The following is a 20,436-nucleotide window of genomic DNA, read 5'->3' on the forward strand; positions in this document are numbered from 1 at the left end:
GGAGACCATGGCATTGAAAGGGACCCATCTAGTAGGACTTGTATGAAGGGCCTACAAATTAGGTCTATTATGGTCTTGGAGGACAACGTACAGGAGTTGACAACAATGATACTGGTATGAATGGACTGTTTATGTGGGGCTACTGTGAATGTTCATATTCCACTAAACTTGTTTCCTTTGACAAAATGAGATCTTTTGATGATTTGAAATCAATGAAAACTTATTAATTTTATGATCAAATGAGCCCTGCCCAATGTGAATCAATAATTATTATGTATAACAGACTAATCAAATTTAATTTTAATCAATTTATAAATAAATCTGATTCATATTCCAATCAGAAAGTTTGACCATCCCAAGGCACACTTGTGCAGATTCATTAGAAATACTAACCATTTATTCTCCTGTCTGATTTAAAACCATTAACTGCCTATTCTGTCAGTGGGACATGTGGGCTTTTGTTCCATCTATCTCTTACTCCCTGAATCTGGGGTGAAACTTTCCATTGGGTTAATATTTTCTATGAAACTGAGAGAATATCAAACTGGACACTATTGTACAATTTGGAACTTTTTAATTTTAACAGATGAGACTTCTATATCAATTTCTGTTAACTGTCCCATTCATTACAACAGCAATCTTTCACTCTAGTGTCAGAGGGATGGTAATAGCCGCGGAATAGCCAAGTAATGAAAACACTCCAACAAAATCGCAAGTTTTTGCTTTTGGTATCAGAAATGCAGTGCAGGTCCAAGGTAATGCAAGTTACTGGTACCTGGGTTTCCAGAAAAACTGGTTCAATAGCGACACACTGATTTCCATGCCTGCATGTAGGATGTAGCATCACTTACCTGTATGTGACCTATCAGCTCATAAAAAGAGGTCACAATTACAAGATCCACATACAGGCAAAGAATCACCATTGTTTTATATTTTTCATCTCTGGTGGAGATCTTGACTTTCAACATTTTTTATTTCATGCGAGATAAAATGTGGGTTTCAGATACCTCTACAGAATCAGTAATATCCACATCCCTCCCAACACAATGATTGCTGATATCCTTCACACTGTGCAAACATATAAATGAAGCGCATTATAAAACATAATGCATGGTAAAGGTATTCCAGAATTGTGCTGAATGTTGGTGGTGGAATATGTACCTTTATTCCACGCAGGGCTACAAGTTTGATGAGAATTTGTGAATCAACTCTAGCAAATTAAACTTGATTCTTGTAAAGCTGTCATGCTTACATTGCAAACAACTATTAAAAGAATCAAGTTTGATTCTTACCCTGAGTGACAAAATTCTACCCCTGCCATATGTACATTTAATCCATGTACAAATGATAACAAGTATCACTGAATACCATTCGTCTACCAATAATTTGAGCTATTGTTCCGAGGACAACTTGTTCATTCTGTAGAGTTTCCAAACACACAACTTGTGTCCTAATCAAGATACCTACCTCTGGGTGAATATTTATTATTTTCCACACACGCTAGTCTTCTGACAACATCCGCTAAGGCTGTACGAAGGCACGTAATCTCATCTTGTTGCTGCTTCACCTGCTTCTCAAGCTTGGCAACTCTGTCATGTAAATCTAGACCACCAAACTCTCCTAAGTCATCATCATGATGTGGATGAAGGAATTCTTCTGTGGATTCAAGATGAAAGAAAGGGTTATACAATTCTTGTCCAATATCAGAGATCAAATAAATGAAAAACTTTTGTTAAAAAGAATCAACATGAAATTAGTTTTGTCCCATCTCTGGGTTCATTATGGTCATTTTCACGGTAAAGGGTGTAACTTTGGATTTTTAACATTTTGATCCGTAGTGTTCTAATAAAGCCACAGAATTCCATGATTTTTGGCCACATAAGTCATCTAGTTAGCAGCTACCTTGGGTAGCATAATCATCTTCGGGAGTTACTGCGTTCAGTTTTAGCATGCTTAAATGTACCTAATATTGCCATTTTGAAAAACTATAAAAAACAGTAACATTTTTGTAAAACCCTGTGTTTTCTTCAGTTAGTTCATGGATAATTTTTCTTATCCTGAAAGTGCGGTCATATGTTCAGTAAACACTGCCACATTAGATTTAATTGTGAACAGCCCTGTATTTTTGAGAACCGGACTTGAGATTTGTCGTTTCGGAGGCTTCATTTTCCGTTAACAATTGTTAAAGGTGAACCTCATTGAAAATAAAGTTATATATCAATGGAAAGCTTATGATGTCAGGAATCAGAAAAGAATATTTTTTATTTGCATAGCGTACCAGGCTAGACATAATCTCCATGCAAAGATTGGATATTGGCACCCCCTAAATTACAAAAGCGAAATCGTTCAAATTAGGCGCTTTTCGTTGATGACGCCAGTCCAGGGACACACAGTTACTTCCGGGTTTGATTGTAAACACAATGTCCGTGTATTACTGTGGCATGCATCGGGCCAATGCACGCAATTCAGTCATTGTCAACTTACTTTACATGAAAAATATCTTCAATAAAATAAGAATAACATGAAGGAAATATCATGATCAAATTAAGAATGAAGTTCCTGAATAAAGTGTGTGGATTTAAAATGGGAAAAGTGCTGGCGGGTGATTTGGGATAGGCCAAGCCATCCACGATATGCATAGGGAATATTACAGTAAAGCACGAAGAGCGAAGATTAGCGAAGAACCGGAATGAAAACAGATTACAAAAAATAACTGCTAGTGCTACCAGTACAGATCGTCACACCAAGTTGAGATGAACTTATCACAATGAGAAAATGAAGGAATAGAATAAGGTACATGTACAGGATTTTTTAATTATTTATTAGCTTTACACCCGTAATGGCCGGTCATGTATGATAGGTGAAATAGTATAGATACATACGGGATGAGCTCAGTGACTGACTGAGTCTCGCCGAGTGTTCAGTATCTGCGACTGTACTGAACTTGCAGACAAAATGACCGATTTGATATTCACATTCTGATATTTCCAACTTATTGCTACTTCATCAGCAAAATTTATTCCTGTAAATGTTCCAAATATAAGGGAGCGATTGATCAAATCTGCTGAAACACCCCATGAAACACGGAGGACGAAGCCCGAGCGAGTCGCTGTGTTTGTGCATATCCGTCCCTGCAATTCAGCAGCAATTTACGCATCGTGTTCGGTAATCCATAAAACATGAATGTTTCACTTTTTCAGTACCGTACACTGATTGTACTATCATTAAAGAATCATGACACAAGTGACAATATTTTAATTTTATTCAGATTTCAGAATTCCATCAAATAACGGCATACTAAGCCTAAATTGTATTTATTTTATAATAAAGTATCTGCCCGAGTATCTGTTTCTTTCAATCGCGATTGTGTGGAAAGAATGTATTACCGCAATACGCTAAATATGAAAACCTTTTATGGGCTGGATTTGATGAAATCTGCGGTTTTTTATTAATTTTTTAATTACTGCAAGACGATATTTTTTTTAATCAGACATTTTAAAATGAATCAATAATATATAGGGAATGTCACAAACAACTATTTAATTTGTTATTCGATCATGTTTATTCAGTCCATGACATGAACGGTAGCAGCATTTGAGCATGGGATTGATCCCAGCGCGAAATTCAAACTCAATTACCCAGTTATACCCAGCCAGTTATGACTGATTTTGTCAAAAATGTACGGAAAATTTATGTGTTGACAATAATTCTATTATTTCTAATATATATAGAAGGAACCAGCAATTTGAAGATTCCTCTAATTTCAAGCTTTATTGTGAAAATCAGACTTGCCGGGCAGCTTGCAAAGTACAGGAAGCAAGTCTTGTTTACATGTTTCCGAGTAGGATCACGTGACTGTAACCCTGAGCTTACGTCACGAGCATTCCCAAGGTCATAGAGCGATTGATTTGGGTGCTTTTTGGGCGCCTTAAAAAGACCAAAAATTCAATCATTTTTTAATTTTTCAGCTTTATTAGCAATCAAAAAATCGGAAAAAATAATTTTTAATATCCTGACATCATAAGCTTTCCATTGATATATAACTTTATTTTCAATGAGGTTCACCTTTAACAAACTTTGTGGGTATAGCTTTGGTTCATAATTCTTGGTTATTTCTTCACTTCTTCTTGATTCATAACAGTTGATATCTTAACTTGAAATAGGTAACAAAAATTAGTCGATTTGCAAGCTTTTAAAAATTTTATAAAATCTTGACTTCAAAGAGCCATTTTTCCGTTAACTTTTTGAAGCCTCCGAAACAAACTGTTCAGCAAGCTTGGGCAAATATAAATAAAAGAGCTCATCCAATCTATTTATCAAAATGTAGCAAAGTAGATCCTCAAGTCACTTGTTTTTAAATCATGGAGATATATATCACCGTTTGAAAATGGGACCCAATACAAACTTTCCGTTAACAATTGAAGCCTCCGAAACAAATGAAGCCTCCGAAACAACAATTAGGTTAATTATCATCTATGCATATCTAAATTGGTGTGTTCCATATTGATATCTGCATTGTAATTGTTACATGATATGTGCAGAATGTCATAAATTAAAAAAAAAATTGATATTATGGTTAATGTTTGAAAAATATACTGATACCCAAGAAAGTCCGTTTCGGAGGCTTCACATGCAAATAACACCATACTTAACAAATGGGTGAAAAAATTACCATGTTATAAATCTACAATATCTGCCGCATAGAATCATTGATTCAATACACACAAGAAAATAACAGCTTAAATGATCCCAACAGTGTTGTTTTCAAAAAAACTACTTCTGCAATGTTTAACCATTGTTAACATGAAGCCTCCGAAACAAAAAAAATGACTTGCTGTGATAATTTAAGTTTTGTCACAACTGAAATTCAATACTTATAAGCAATGCATGAAAATTGGTAATTGTGATATTTTTTACCTATTTTTTCATATCAACTTGTAGTAGTTAGACAAATATTTTACTTTTATGATCACCTGTGTTGTTAACTGAAGCCTCCGAAACACAGATCGCTTGAATTGCCAATTCTAGAAAATAACTCCAATTTCTGTGAAACTTGGCTGGGAGGTTCCTTTCATCAAGTAGTATTTGTACATGAAGTTAGACATTCAAATTATTTTAGGAACCCAATTAAAACTTAAAAAATATGTTTAAGGTTGGGAAATTTCCATTGCAAATGACCCTTGATGTTAAAAATTTTCAAAATTGCAATTACAAACATAGCAAAACATGGTATAAAATTTAACTTATATCTGTTGACTTACTTTGGAATGGGATTTCACATGTATTCCAGCTTTCATGTCATAATTTTCTGAGCTTATGTAAAATACATTTTTTCTTAGATTTTAACCAAAATGTTATGGAAATGTCAAATTTTTTATCAGAAATCAAAAGGTTTAAGCCTTGAAACAATATTTTACTGGAATTTAAGTTGCTTCTATGCATGATTACAGTAAACAGAAACATATTTAAGTGGTTTGAAATTTTGACCCTAAAAATCAAAAGTTACACCCTTTACTGTGAAAATGACCTTATAGATAGGGAAAAAGGTTAGCTTCTTATCAATACTAGTTTGTCCATTTTTTTTATGAACCTCTTTTGTATAGCAGGAATTTTCAAATGGAGTAGTATGTACTAACTGTGTCAATGAACAATAACAGAATACTTCTGTTTTGACAGGGTAAATATCAAACACTTATGGACACAAAATACTCCCATATCAGTTTTGGCCTTTAGCCATGGATATAAGACATGATGCATCTCATAAAATGTGTCTAAATATTTGGGTTCATTACTTTAGGGACCGTTCACAAACACTTGTAAGGGGGGCTGATGCAAAAAGGGGGGCCCTTAATTTTTTTGACCCTCCTAAGGAGGGCCCTGAAAAAAATGACCACAAATTTTCCTGGAAAAATTGAGTTTATATGCTTTTCTATGGGGTTGACCCATAATTTTCATGTCAAAAAGGGGGGCCCTGAAATTTTTTAGGTCTGTAAAGGGGGGCCCCAAAAAATGTTCGCGATGAAATTTTTTTGCATCAGGCCCCCCCTTACAAGTGTTTGTGAACGGTCCCTTAGCTCCATTTATCTTGTACCATTTGCATCAATACTCTAATCCTGTAATCCAAATCTTCACCCAGACCTAAAACTAATCCCCACCATTCTAATCCAAACCACTTGACATCAATGTTTATCAACAAAGGCGAGGGATTGGTCTTTCGATATGCTCGAACGAACCGCTTCACTGTTCAATGGCTTTCTTGTACTATATGAAATGTTGTGGGAGATTTAAAATACACATGCCCTGAGCAAACTATGATGCGCACGCACACTGCAGGGCAAAGAACAATGAAAAGTTCCATAATGTGTGCGCATACTGCCGGGCAATGACGTCACATGTCAAGTGGTCTATACCGGTACTATAAACCTAAACCACAAAATGCAAAGTTGACATTTATCACATCCTTTGCATTTATTAAAAACCAAGATCACAAATTATCTGCAACAACAGCAAAACCCAACTTTTTGTTTTGATACAATGAAATTACCGCACCCGGAAATCATAATTTCAGTCTTGATTTTAATGTCTTTTTGCATATTTTTATTGTATCCATTTTATGCTTTATTATTGATGGCAACAACAATGTAGGACAATATTTCAAAGGATAAGAACGGATGTCATTTTGGTTCACTATGCTTTGACACATTTGCAGAAATACAAGAGTTGTAAATTTACCATGATTTCCATGGTTTCATGCAGACACTCTCTTACATGAACTTGGAAGGTCCTCTTTAAGGTTTACAGGAAAGGTGCTGAAAAGACACAAGGATGTTCATCCCTGTTTTTGAATGTGATCCCATGTTTGCAACAATTCTGCCTAAATTTATGTTAACATTTCTGTTAGTAGTTTTAGTTACTTTAAAATCCTGAAATTAATATGGACAAACCCAATTATGGGATTCTACATTTCATGTTCAGTACAGATTATTACATCAACTGACAGAAGCATATTTCAGTTGCCCTTGCACATCAAGCTTATATTGCCATATTAAGAAATCAATACTTTAAACAAGCTATCACAATTTAATCAAAATGGACTTGGATAAATAGAAAATCTCTGTGGTTAATGAGGAATTCCCTTTAAGCAAACAAATCTGCAGAAGATGCAGCTTTTAACAAGATTGCATGTCTGTATTGATCTGTCGAAAATGCAAATGGGAGGGATACACATTTTTGATGACTAACCAATTATTGAGACCACATGATGACCTTCTTGTTGAACTTGTACATAACCATTCATCCATCCATCAAGTCAAATTAATTATGAATACAAATATCTAAATTTATCTTTTAAAATTTTACTTAGTTAAAGGGGCATTTAAGTGATCCACAGCCTCATCCCCCACTTTTCCCAAAAAAGTTGAGATTTTTACACCACTGGATACCTCTGGCTACATAATGTTTATGTACCAAATATTTCTTGCAGATTAATTAGTTTAGCAAAAATATCGCCAAATTTGATTTCGTTCTGGTGCACCAGAACGAAATTACAACACATTGTCTATGGAGCAGTGTAATACACATAATCATGCATAACTCGCAAACACAAAATCGGAATCAACTGAAATTTTGGAAATAAGCTTTTTTCGTGGATATCTACTGAAAAATGTCATAAAAAGAGGATGCTAAGATCACGAAATCCTCCTTTAATTTAAGTAGATTTAAGTAGGCCTAGATATAAACTTTTGTGTTATCAGACACATATAGCGTGTTTCTATTGAGTCCCCTGCATTTTACCGGTAAAACTGTTCGCCTTCAAATAGCAGCGAAAGACAGATAACGGCCAGTTTCCATTGCACGTTGTTTACCGGTAAACAATCGATGAACAGCATCGATTGACACGTCTGGAAAGTTTGCAGGCGAAAGGTCGTGCACTGGGGTCAATCGCAAAGCATTGTGGATTTTAGTATTGTAGTATTTTCTTAATTGTTTGGCTAAAAATGAGGTAGCAAACTCGAGAAAAGAAGACTGAAGAATATGGTTTTTTTATTAGCATTGTCATTCGTTCTCGTATCACATAATTTACGCCATCGGGGAATCCCCCAAATTGATAGTTCTTTGTTATCGACCGCAAGTATTCAGTATTGTTGCGCGCAAAAAAATATGTCTTAGAATTTGATCTTTCACAGTTTAATTTCAGTTATTATTCGTTTTAATGAATAATAATAACATTTAACAACATAATATCATGAATATTATAATCATGAAATCTTTCTAATCTTCTGAAGCACTCTGCCGCGGATTCGAGTTGATTTCTATTTATTTCTGATGCACAGCTGGATTCATCCGCTGTTGTTGTGGTTGTTGTTATTGTTTTATATTATTTCATGGGGTCATATAACTCATGTTAAATATTTAGCATCAATATGCATTATGAATATTTTTCTGCCATTATTAGCAAGTGAGTCAAATATTTGTATGTGATTAGGCCTATGAATTTTTGCGAACGGAATAGTAAATATATTAAACAAGCTAGCTCATTGATGATGCAGAGGTCAATTTAGCGACTCAACTTCCGTTTTTCTTCCTGTATGCGCATTCTAGTGGAGCGGAGTGAGTTTCTATTGGAGTTAGCGATAGCGTCCTCGCTATTTTCCTTCCTCAAGAAGGAAAACATTACTGGTAAACTCTCACCGCTATTTACCGGTAAATAGCGGGGAAGGTCAGTTTCTATTGAGCAGAATTAATCCCTTCACCATCTTTTTACCGGTAAATGGTCCCAATAGAAACACGCCTATAAAGTTCAACAGAATCAGGGAGCACACCACTCCATTGAAATAGCTTGTAATAGAGCAATTTGGCGTTGTGCTCTCTTCAACACTAACATGAGCAGTATACATTTACCACCATTGCAGATGGCACCATCATCAGCTAGCTTACCAAACTGTTTATCAGATATGCCATGATCAAGGGAATCTGGTGTATTGCAATCTCGTCTGCTTGCACCAGCTAGAGCAGCAATAATAGGAACAGGAGCAACAGGAGTAGGAGCAGGAGCAGTAATACCTGCCACACTAGGACTACCTAAGCATACAGCACCAGATTCCGTGGCAGGAGGATTTCCTGCACTAACACCTGCATTTCCAGGTCCTGCACCTAGACCTATAGCAGCAGTAGTTGCAGTACCAGTGCCTGCACCACTACCACCAACACCATCAGCACCAATATGTCCCCCTGCTGCATCACCACCATTTTCTGCTTCTTTTGCACTCTGCTCTTCCTTATCGTCATGTTCGCCATCGATTGAGTCTGCTTCAAACTGTTCCCCGCTATCCCAGAACACTTTGTCACTTCCTGGACTCCATGGGGTCGCCATGACCAATGAAATTAGGCTGTCCTTAATCACACTAATATGCCAATGTGTTACGTCCTTTCCACCGGTTAACTCGTACTAAGCTGTTATCTTGAACACCTGGGTAGACCATGTACATTTATAAGCAGTTCAAGCATATTTGTGGCATGATATTAGATGCTCAAATGTTGTTACAGCTTTGATCACAACACTAAAATTGAGAACAACATATGCTCTATGGCACTGGCCCAGATCAAATCAATATCTGCACAAGTTTTCTCTGCATGACCTTTGCATTTACCGCTAATTTTAGACATAAAACCAGCAAAAGGGATGTTAACAATTTACCAAAATTTCCTGCTAACTTAACAAAAACTTCGGAGAGGGGAAGAGTGATATTGCAAAAACTATACTCACATGGTGTATCAAAGTTTTTGTTAATTTCTTGGTACCCTTGCATGACTGATTTTGTTTATACAGCAGATAAGATTCAACAATTAAAAATATTGCCCATTAAAAATAATATGAAGAATATATGGCAATATGATACTTGGTGGAAGGAAACGTGTCAGGCTCACATATTCTGACCCAATGGCGGAGTTTCATTTCTTCCCACCCAGGAAATTCACATAATGTTATCCAGTGTCTGTTTGTGTCGGCTATTGCAATGGGGTCAAAATAATGGATTAACATAAAAACTTAACATAAAGAATCACCTCCAAAAGTTTGAATTTGAAACTTACAAATCAGTTGCAAAGTATCTGTTCCAATGGCAGACTCCGAAATATTGTCATTTTAGCCTTAAGAGTTACTGAATGAGACCGAGGTAATTATACTGAATTTAAAAAACACAAAGATATTAATAATGTATTTTACCTAATTAATTATCTTGCTTCCTTTTCCCTTGTATTTATTTTTCATGCCTCAAACACTGATGAACTTCACTTGCTTTAATGTAGCTGTATACCACAGCCCTGAGGACATTCTTTGTTGATCCATAAATCCTTACTGACCATGACTGACTGTTCCAGTCAAGATCATGTCTAATATTATGTACCATCTCTTTGACAAACTTTTAAAATAGAATCAAGTAAGGCCACTCCCAGACCAATAAAGGTTCAAAGAAACCAGAACAAGTTCCTGTGTAGTCTAAATGGTTATCGATACCATGTTTAGTACCAAACCTTTCCTGCATAGCTGTTTACACATGTGAGCATCCATCTATCTTTGTTTTCATCTGTCTGTGAAACTTTCACCTTTAACATACTTTATGTACCTTTAAAATCTATACATTTTAAAGGTACAAACAAAACAAGATTGTTCTATGTTTCAATATTCTAGGAAGCTCCTTACATACACTAATGTGTAATTGAAACAGTACTTTATTAGCTTATAGGAAGTGCTACACTTCCTTGTAACTTGAAAGGAATTCCCCAATCTTAATAATCCCTGTAAGCTATTTTCATATTCTGCAATGGAGTGTAACATTGCAATGTGTGCTAATATTAACACAAACTTGCCCCACACTAAGGTTTAGGTATCGCAATGTGATGATGTGGAATTACGGTAGCAAATTTTTACTACAGCCTAGGCACGATAAGAATTGCAGCATAAATCCATTCTAATATGACATTTACAGGAATCAAAGTTGACTCTCCTAAATTTTCCCAGTCTATAGATGATTTGCGAGAATGAAATGGTTCGCATTAATGTTCATTTGCAAAATAGAGAATGGCTTTAACCTGGTTTGAACATTTTGCTTGAGCCTGGTCCCATTAGGACCGAAGTTTGTCTCAGCAAGGAGCGATCGTTAAAAATGAACAAACAAACAACACAAACATGTTGGCTTAGAAAATGAATGCAAGTAACTTTCCAAAGTCATTCCAGGAATAGGTTCCTAATCCCACCAGCTATATCTGATTAATACACAAGCTTGCCTAATAAATATTTCTCATTTCTTCCTCTGATATTTATAGTATCTAACCTTTACTTCCATAATCCCCGAATCAGTCAAAGGATTTATAACACATTTATACTACATGTAATAGCACGGATATATCTTCTACATAGTGAAGGACTGCAATTGGCAAATTGCTCAAGTGTCAAAAACCAACACACTATCAAGTAATTACCACTTTGACTGATTTCTGCAATTTTTTTGCAGCATAGGCGAGGTCTGCTTGTTTTCTGTTGACAAGGGGTAGTCTTCAGTGAACAGCTTTTTTCAGACTCAACAAACCTTTCAATTTAGCAGATAGGCGAGGTCTGCTTGTTCTCTGTTGACAAGGGGCAGTCTTCAGTGAATGGCTCTTTTCAGAGCCACAAAACTTTAAATTGAGCAGATAGGCGAGGTCTGCTTGGTCTCTGTTGACCAAGGGGCAGTCTTAAGTAAATGGACAGATTTTCAGAGGGACAGGGATGTCTTCAGTGAATGGCTCTTTTCAGATCCATCAGTAGGCAAGTGGTGGCATACACGTCTCATTCATAAGTACTGAAATATTCAGAGCTCCTCCTGACAAAAGCTTGACAGTTCTAAACTTGTCCGACAGAGAATCCACTAAAACTTACTAATTGCTTAAAGCCTTATTGTAATGAGTTTGGTGATTTTTTTTTTTTTTTTTCCTTCAAGATTTTGTAATTGTTTTTTTAAAGACGTCAAGACTTTTAGACACTGCCGCACTAAATCTGAAATATTTTGTCTACAGACTCAATTAAATTGTCAATTTTTGCATCTCAGTGCTATAAGCTCTGTGAAAAATAAATTACTGAAAAATAAATTACAAATATTATCTACGGTATATACAGTGCACCACAGATCCAGAATCTGAGCGAATATACTATGTGTAAAACACAAACATTTACAAACATACTGGCTTCGGGATGGGGTTTATATATGATCCAGGGTAGGTTACACTTACAGGTGCCTGCAAAACCCAAGGCAAATACAAAAGGTGTTGTCAAAAGTCAAATGCATGAATGTGACATTATGGGAATTCTGAGGTTTCTGCCACAATATGTTAGACATTTTAATGTAAGACATTTACTTGTGAACAATGTCAAAATTAATTGTAAATATTTTGATGTCTCTTTTCTTCATCATTAGGGGCTGGCATTTTCTTCGGAAGGGGGTCCCAAAAATACAGGGGGTCATAGAATTTTCAGACCAAAAATAGGGGGTTATAATTTTTTAACACCCAAAATAGGGGGTTATAAATTATTAAGGGCTGGTGACTCCAAATTTTTGCGCGCTGTACGCGCATACCTTAACTTCACAATCGAAATGTGCGTACAATCTATGCAAAATTTTTACGCGCTCCGTGCGCCTTCTTTACAATCACGATAAAAATTTTAACGCTCACACTTTCTTCACTTTTAAGTTTTGGCGCGCTCCGTGCCTTAGTTCCGTCAATGAATAATTTTTCTTGAGTCTGTGTAGTTGGAAGGGGTGGGGGGGTCATAACATTTTTCGACCAGCGATGGGGGTCGTAAACAAAATTTGCTTGCGATAGGGGGGTCATAAAAAAAATTGACTCTGGTCACCGACATATTTGGGACCCCCTTCCGAAGAAAATGCCAGCCCCCTTATTACTTGTAGTACGAAGTATTAGCTTTCTCTTCCTCAAAATTGCATCTAGATGCAGCAAAGCAATGTTTGTTTAAAACAGACATAGTGCTGCTGGCAAGCATGAGAAAAACTCTAAATATCAACTGAGCAAATACGATTGCAGCGTCAGTATTTCAGCAGATGAATAAGATTGATATATGAAATTGTGTGGCTTATACATCTTGTAAATGTCGAGGATTCCTTATATTTTCTCACTTCTGCCACAAAATGTTACCACTTTACATTTTAAGGCATTCAAGTGTATATTAATTATTTTTATTTCACATAAAAAAAAAACTAATCAAAATAATTTTTGTGCCATAACAATTTAATATTTGTAATTATGTTAAGTACTGTTCGAAAATCAAACAAACAACTTCATACTTTTTGTCTGCAGACCTCGACATGCAACAATATTTCAAAAGGTTAATATCTGAAGTGGAAGCAGCATACTCTCGTCTCAGTTATTGGAAGAATATCATGACCGAAAATAATGCCAGTTTGGACTTTGGTCTATATATAATACAGTGTGGTGTATTTGCATACTTCATCTTATTCTCTAGTTGAGTTTTGATGTTTCATTATTCCCTTGAAAGCCTTGATTACAATTCCATAGGCCCTAACCGGAAAATATAATTTTAAAAAGAGATCCTATCATTCTAAATTTTGTAATTGACTTATTTAATTACTTTATTTATATGCACATACACTTGTACATGAAAATGAAAACACTGATGTGCAAAATGTTTCTAAGTTTAAAATAGCTAAGTTACCATGGTAATAAACACACCTAACTACCCCACACCCACTTTACATCACTTGGCCATGACCATGTCACCCATTGATTCACAATGATCTGTTATTTTGATCAATACTGATATCTCTGAAAATAGCTTCATATAAATGCTGAAATGTATTCAGGCATGTACATTGTAATTGAGAAAATGCAAGAACAAGTTGAAAATTACAAAAAGCAATTTTTTGCTCTAATAATTTTGACAGCTCTTCACAATTATATTTAGTAAATTTGAATCTGTAGAAAGGTGCTACATTTCAAATACCAATCATGATTGTGTTGAGGCCTTGCGACTTGTGATCAAAAGATATTTTCACTCCCAGCCTTCAAGCCAATTTTGAATTGCTTCATCTCTGCTATAGCTAACTACGGTACCAAGTAATTTTGACAAACTGTAATCTTTGATCTGATATTCATTTTGTTTACTTAATATATGGAGGATGCTTAATGCTCAATCTTTGATTCAATAATACAAATTACAGGTCATCAGATGAATTCAGAGAAGGTTGCATTCATTGAGTTTTGTGCCAATCAATGAAAATAGACATCGTTAGTATACTTGAACTAAAGTCAATATTTAAAATCTACGGCCAAATTTAAAATCAATGAAAGTTCATATCAGGGGTATTTTACTTTACAATGACCATGTCTGGTTGCCTTAAGTCTGTTTTTAATACACCCTCCAAAAGAATATATGTCACCACAAGTCTTTAACTGTTTAATAAATTCCCCATTCCCCCATAAAAAGAACATCAAAAAAGTAAAAGAACATTAAATGGTACATAGAAATTAATAGAGGCCGTCAGCCTTTCGCCATCTTGTGGGTACAAATGATATGCGTGTTCATGCGTCGGATACTACGCGCAAGGCGCAGCTTGCCACGCAGCTGTTACCACGCATCAACGCGATGATTTTGCTGTTCACGCATGGAGATCGAACGACCATCACAGCGTGTACCCACAAGATGGCGGCATATGACGTCACGCTGCCGGCCTCTATTAAGACAATCAGGGTTCGCGATAGTGTCAGATTTTTGTATAGCAAAAATGCTATGCAAATGTTAGTTAGTATAACAGTTTTCAACTAGTGGCAAATGGTGGTCATAGACCACAAACCTAGCTGGGGCATGTTGGTGTTGTGGAGGTATCTGACCCCTACAAAATGTTCCAAAAATGCTCCCCTGGTCATGGGGTTTGTTTTCACCGAGTTTGAGTCCCGTACTCTAACAGATGTCCAAAAATTCAATTCTAAGATTTGACCCCAGATGACCTTTGACCTGACCTATGCATGATGTTCCATAATGTTCCCCTGGTCTTGAGGTTTGTTGTCACCATGTTTGAGCCCGTGCCTCTTACAGATATCCAGAAAATGAAATTCTGATTTGACCCCAGATGACCTTTGACATGACCCTTGCATAGTGTTCCAAAATGTTCCCCAGGTCAATAAGTTTGTTGTTGTGGAGTTTGAGCCCCGTACCCCTAACAGATGTCCAGAAAATGCATTTAGAAAATTTGACCTCTACATGACCTTTGACCTGACCCCTGCAAAATGTTCCCCTGGTCATGAGATTTGTTGTCACTGAGTTTGAGCTCCAAAATGTTCCCCAGGTCAATAAGTTTGTTGTTGTGGAGTTTGAGCCCCGTACCCCTAACAGATGTCCAGAAAATGCATTTAGAAAATTTGACCTCTACATGACCTTTGACCTGACCCCTGCAAAATGTTCCCCTGGTCATGAGATTTGTTGTCACTGAGTTTGAGCCCCATACCCCTTGCAGATATCCAGAAAATGAAGTTATAAAGATTTGACCCCAGATAACCTTTGACCTGACCCCTGCAAAGTGTTCCAACATGTTCCCCTGATCATTAAGTTTGTTGTCACCAAGTTTGAGCCCGTACCCTTACAGATGTCCAGGAAATGCGTTTCTAAGATTTGACCTCTGCATGACCTTTGACCTGACCCCTGCAAAATGTTCCCCTGGTCATGAGATTTATTGTATCGAGTTTGAGCCCCATACTCCTTACAGATGTCCAGATAATGCAATTGTAAGATTTTGCCCCCTTAATGACCTTTGACCCCAATTCTGTGTGCAAGGTATGGGCACTGGGTAAAGCCGATGCACATGTGTAAGTGACGTCATTGTGCTATGTAATATGTGGCAGAAGAAGCATTTTGAAGATATTTGGTTATATACCTAAAATGCCCCTTTAATGACCTTTGATCCCAATTCTGTTTGCACCATATGGGCACTGGATATAGGCGATACATATGTGCAAGTTACGTAATTGTAGGGTGTAACATGTAGGAGGAGAAGCATTTTGAAATTACCTAGTTTTTGTTGCCAGAAGAAAGCAGAATCGGATAGCATTAGAATACCTAGCTGGGGGTGTAAACCCCCCCCCCAGTTTATGTAGCAATTTTTATCGTATTTCTTTTGCATCATGATAAAAACGGTTTGCACTAGAAAAACTGAGGGTTCAAAATAGGCCTATAAATGTGAAAACTATTGAAGGGCCATAAGATATATTATGAGTGGCCAACCGATAGGCCTTAAAGTAGCCATAAAGGTAGATTGTCATGCTCGTTTGTTTTGAGAGCCTATCCTTTCATAGTTTTGAAACAAATCAGAATTCAAAATGCTCTCTGTGCTATGGTTCTTAGACCTTTTTATTTGTGACATTCTTCAGAAATGATCGTAAATAATAATGGTCAATTAAACAAAACATTAATTTTTAATACACATCACAGGTGAAAAACTTGTGTAGCAAAATATGCTATGCATAATGGAACCCCGGGAAATGGAACTTGCATAGCAAACTGACTAGATTGTATAGAAAACTGCTATGCGATACCGGCTATCGCGCACCCTGTTAGACAATGGTTTTTTGTTGAAATCAATTAACTGTATTATAAAATTATAGAATTATGTTTCTGTACGCCAATGTCTATTTCTAGGTCTAGTTAGACACCCCACCATGGTTTATGTCGAAACTTTTCTTTACAAAGTATTCAATTTTACTTATTTCACAAGGAGCCTCGACTTATAAATATTGGAAGTATCAATTTCTGGATTTGCAAAATTAAGTCTTCACTTGTAATTAGTAACTAAATCTGCAAAAACAAATTAGGTAGTTTTATTGTACCATCACATGATGAGGTTAGACAACATGGCTGAATTAATAGCCTGAACCAGGTCCAATTGAAATTTCAATTTCAACGCTCCCCATCAAATGATGTCATCATTGCAAGGGTGGATTCCATCTTGAAAAATTGTGAAAGTCAAACCACTGTTTCCTTCCATATTCCTCACCGCTGTGCATACTGAAATACTTTCTTCCAATAGTCGGTAGCACTCAAATACTAACAACTGTCGGTCACTAGGGTTTCCGTGCGTAATCACTTAAAGAGTTGAGGGCCTTCTAGAGTTTGTACAAACAATTACACAATAACAACATTTACCTATGGGTCTACCTTGCTATTGTACCCAAAATAACTTGGAAAAGTTCACCAGCTCTACGGGACTCTTGCGATACACATGTGTGCCTTATGGCTGAATTTGGGCTATGTGGTAATACTGTGTGTTTACTATGTGCTTTAATGGTCATGTCTGTACAAAAGGGGTTTTATTTTGTTTTGTTATAACTGTTGGATCAATGTCTTGCATTTTAGACCATACAGACTAACCAATGTGTAACAGGAGAGCTTATGGGGAAAATTATTGAACATTTCCTAGTCTTCTTCTTGAACTGCTCCCAAAATTATTTTGATTTAGTCCATTCTATTTATTTGTCATTTAGAGAATGTACCACAGAATTAAGGAGGGGATCATTTCTGCAATTCCTCAACTCTTTCACAGCATTTGCCCTAAATTTGACAAACTTCATGGAGATGTAAATGTGCCATTTTTCTCATCATTTGTTTTGTACATTTTGCTGCCTCGCATCACATTAGTTATTTCATATCCTACCTTGTAGCTCCTTGTACGTTTCTACTAACACTAGATTGTGGATTTTTTTTATTTGAGGAAGAAAGTGGCTAACAATATGTATAATATTATGTTGATAACATCAATGACATGTATAGTTCCTGAGGGCAGCCCCTACAATAGCATACTGATTTTCCTTTCTGGTGCTCTATTCGGGGTTTTAACTGGGTCACAATCCACACAAAGCTACAGCTATGAACTTTTTCTTTTACTCACACAAAAAAGTTCAGAGTTTCTTTGCTAGGAAAAGTTAAAAACCCTCATGCATACATGGACACATGTAGATAGGGATCTACGCATTGTATCATATGTTACAGGAAGCATTGCGTAGAATCAAAACACAGGTTGAGAACATGTTTTAGCAACAGTTAATTATGTACACAGTATACAAGGCTGATAATAAGGTAATTAGTCTTAATTATATACAACTGATTTCACAGCTTAGTGGGTAGCAACACAGGCTTACATCAAAGCTAATATTATTATTAATGGTCAGCAATTAGGGGCTGTACATTTCAGGCTCACTAGGTTTAGACATAGACTGTAGAACTAGAGTCTAGATAGAATACGTAACTTCTGTTCAAAACTCATATCAGGGACTACCTTTTCAAATGAGGCAGCGCAGCTAAAATTTAAAGCCTTTTTGAAATTTTTTTGCACAATTCTCCCTAAAAGACACCTTACCCCGAAAAAAATCCTGGCTATGCTACTGCCTTAGTTCCAAAAGAAACAATGACCTAAACGGTACACCTCCAGGAGCTAAACATTTCTCTCACATGGAGCTAGAGAAGAGTAATTCAACGGTTAGTGCAATATAGTCATTTGCACCATTTTTGGTAAAATAAAATATCAGTAAATGCATAGGCTACAATTTAAGCTGTTTTACAAGCAATTAATTAAATTTTAATTAAAAAGTTCAAAAACAATAAATTAAGTAAACAAATTAAACAAAATACACTCTTGAACTGCAAAATGACCAAAATGGTTGATACAAATTATTGCACTCTCAGTAATTGCACTTACTAAGGAAGTTTCGTCAATTTTCCTGCTCATAAATACATGTAAGACAGACTCTGCAAAATCAATACACAAGTCTAGAATCTCACATCAAACTCAATGCAGTATACTGTATACAGCACTGACGGAGAGTCAAATTTACATGCAACAAGGAAGCAGCTGTTTGAAACAAAACTAAAATGCTGGTCAATAATCTCTTTAATTAGCAAAATTTGATAAATTTATTCTGCCATATTTAATTATATCTACATAAAAATAATTGCAAGTACCAGAAATAAAAACCTGAATTTGAACCACCTATTTTTTACTGTTAACTTCAGAGGACATAATAAACTATCCCTCAGACATTATATGCACAGTGTTTGGTACCGTACATTAAAATGAGGAGAAGTTGGGAAAACCAAATTATCTAAAAACCATTCTAAATTGTAAAATATTAATCATTTTGAGGACGAATTTGCTAATCATTGCTAGTTTCAGTGCATAAAAACCTTAATGGAAAAATTAGATAGTGGATTATATTTTCAACTGCCAATTCTGAATTCAAGCTGGCAAAAGGCCAGAATTTGGATATTCCAGTGCAAAATCCAAGCATTTTACAGTATGATTGCTATCGTATTCTACATGTAATATACAGTGTCTGTAACAGCTGATACCTTCTGCGAAGAATTAGATCACTGTTTGAAACTAACATAAACGTACATGTACTCAGCTATATCACTGTTTAAAGTACACATCGTTTTATGATACAATCAATAAAAGATCCTTGTTCTAACTAACATATGTCGGGATATTTTGACGAATCCAGCAGAATGCTTAACTTGTTCTACACTGATCAATATTGAAAATCTATACATGCTTTGAAAATACAACCTAGCAGTACAAACACATTGATTACGTCCCATCATATTCAAGGATTTTAAAACATTTACTTTACTTGATTTGCATAAGGAAGAATAATAGGCGAGGTCACAATATGTCTGCCCTGATGATCATAGATTCATAGTGCATTGTTTGGTGCAAATGAGCAAAATTTCAACAATCCGCTGCATTTTAATATTCCTTGTGTTTGACCACACAGCCATTTATAATTTTAACTTCATTTAAAAACAAATGATAGAAATAAGAATAATTTACTTCTCTAAAGTCTGTTTTAAAAATGTTTAATCTAAAAAACGCATTTAAAAAAATCTTTTGTCATTTTTATTATTGTCAATGTTAGTGTGAAATCACAGTACCGGTAATCATTAAATTAAGACTGAAACTGTTTTAAATTCTGTCTATCTGCACAACATCTGTCAGTAAAAATTGCACTATTGAATAATAAATTTGAATAAAATGTCACTCTATTGTAAAATTATGAATATTTAGTGAATAGATTTTTATTTAGTTTATCTACAATCTTGTATGACATTTCACTGCAATTCCACTCGTAAAAAGAGTCGATACAATGGACGGATAAGGTGGGAAATATAATTATGATATGTGATATTGTTTCATCTTTTGGTACTTGTTTGGTCTGCCTCCCTCACCTTACAAGCAATAATGGAGCACACATTTGGCACATTAATTTTATTCCAGGGATGTGTGGAAATATAGTGTCACAACAATTTCTGCTTCTGTTTCTGAACTTTTGAGGATCGTTTGGTTGTTCATTCATTTCTTCAGACATGCATGACACTTCTCT

General features: G+C 35.8%; 1 protein-coding gene across 5 annotated transcripts in view; it reads right to left on the reverse strand.

Annotated features, from left to right (window-relative positions):
- The window catches only part of LOC140152813 (77 kDa echinoderm microtubule-associated protein-like), a 93,381-nt gene that overhangs the window by 62,091 nt on the left and 10,854 nt on the right, over positions 1–20,436 (reverse strand). For 3 of the 5 annotated variants that reach the window (XM_072175317.1, XM_072175318.1, XM_072175316.1), the window contains exons 1-2: positions 8,938–9,388; positions 1,468–1,656 (exon numbers count right to left, since the gene is read on the reverse strand). In XM_072175317.1, coding sequence (XP_072031418.1) covers positions 1,468–1,656; positions 8,938–9,373 — 625 coding nt within the window. In that variant the 5' untranslated portion in view covers positions 9,374–9,388. Of the gene's footprint in view, positions 1–1,467; positions 1,657–8,937; positions 9,389–20,436 lie in introns of those variants that run through there. The other 2 variants (XM_072175319.1, XM_072175320.1) reach the window with 1 other exon arrangement.

The sequence above is a fragment of the Amphiura filiformis genome, chromosome 5 (assembly GCF_039555335.1).
Source record: "Amphiura filiformis chromosome 5, Afil_fr2py, whole genome shotgun sequence".
Classification (NCBI taxonomy): Eukaryota; Metazoa; Echinodermata; class Ophiuroidea; order Amphilepidida; family Amphiuridae; genus Amphiura; species Amphiura filiformis.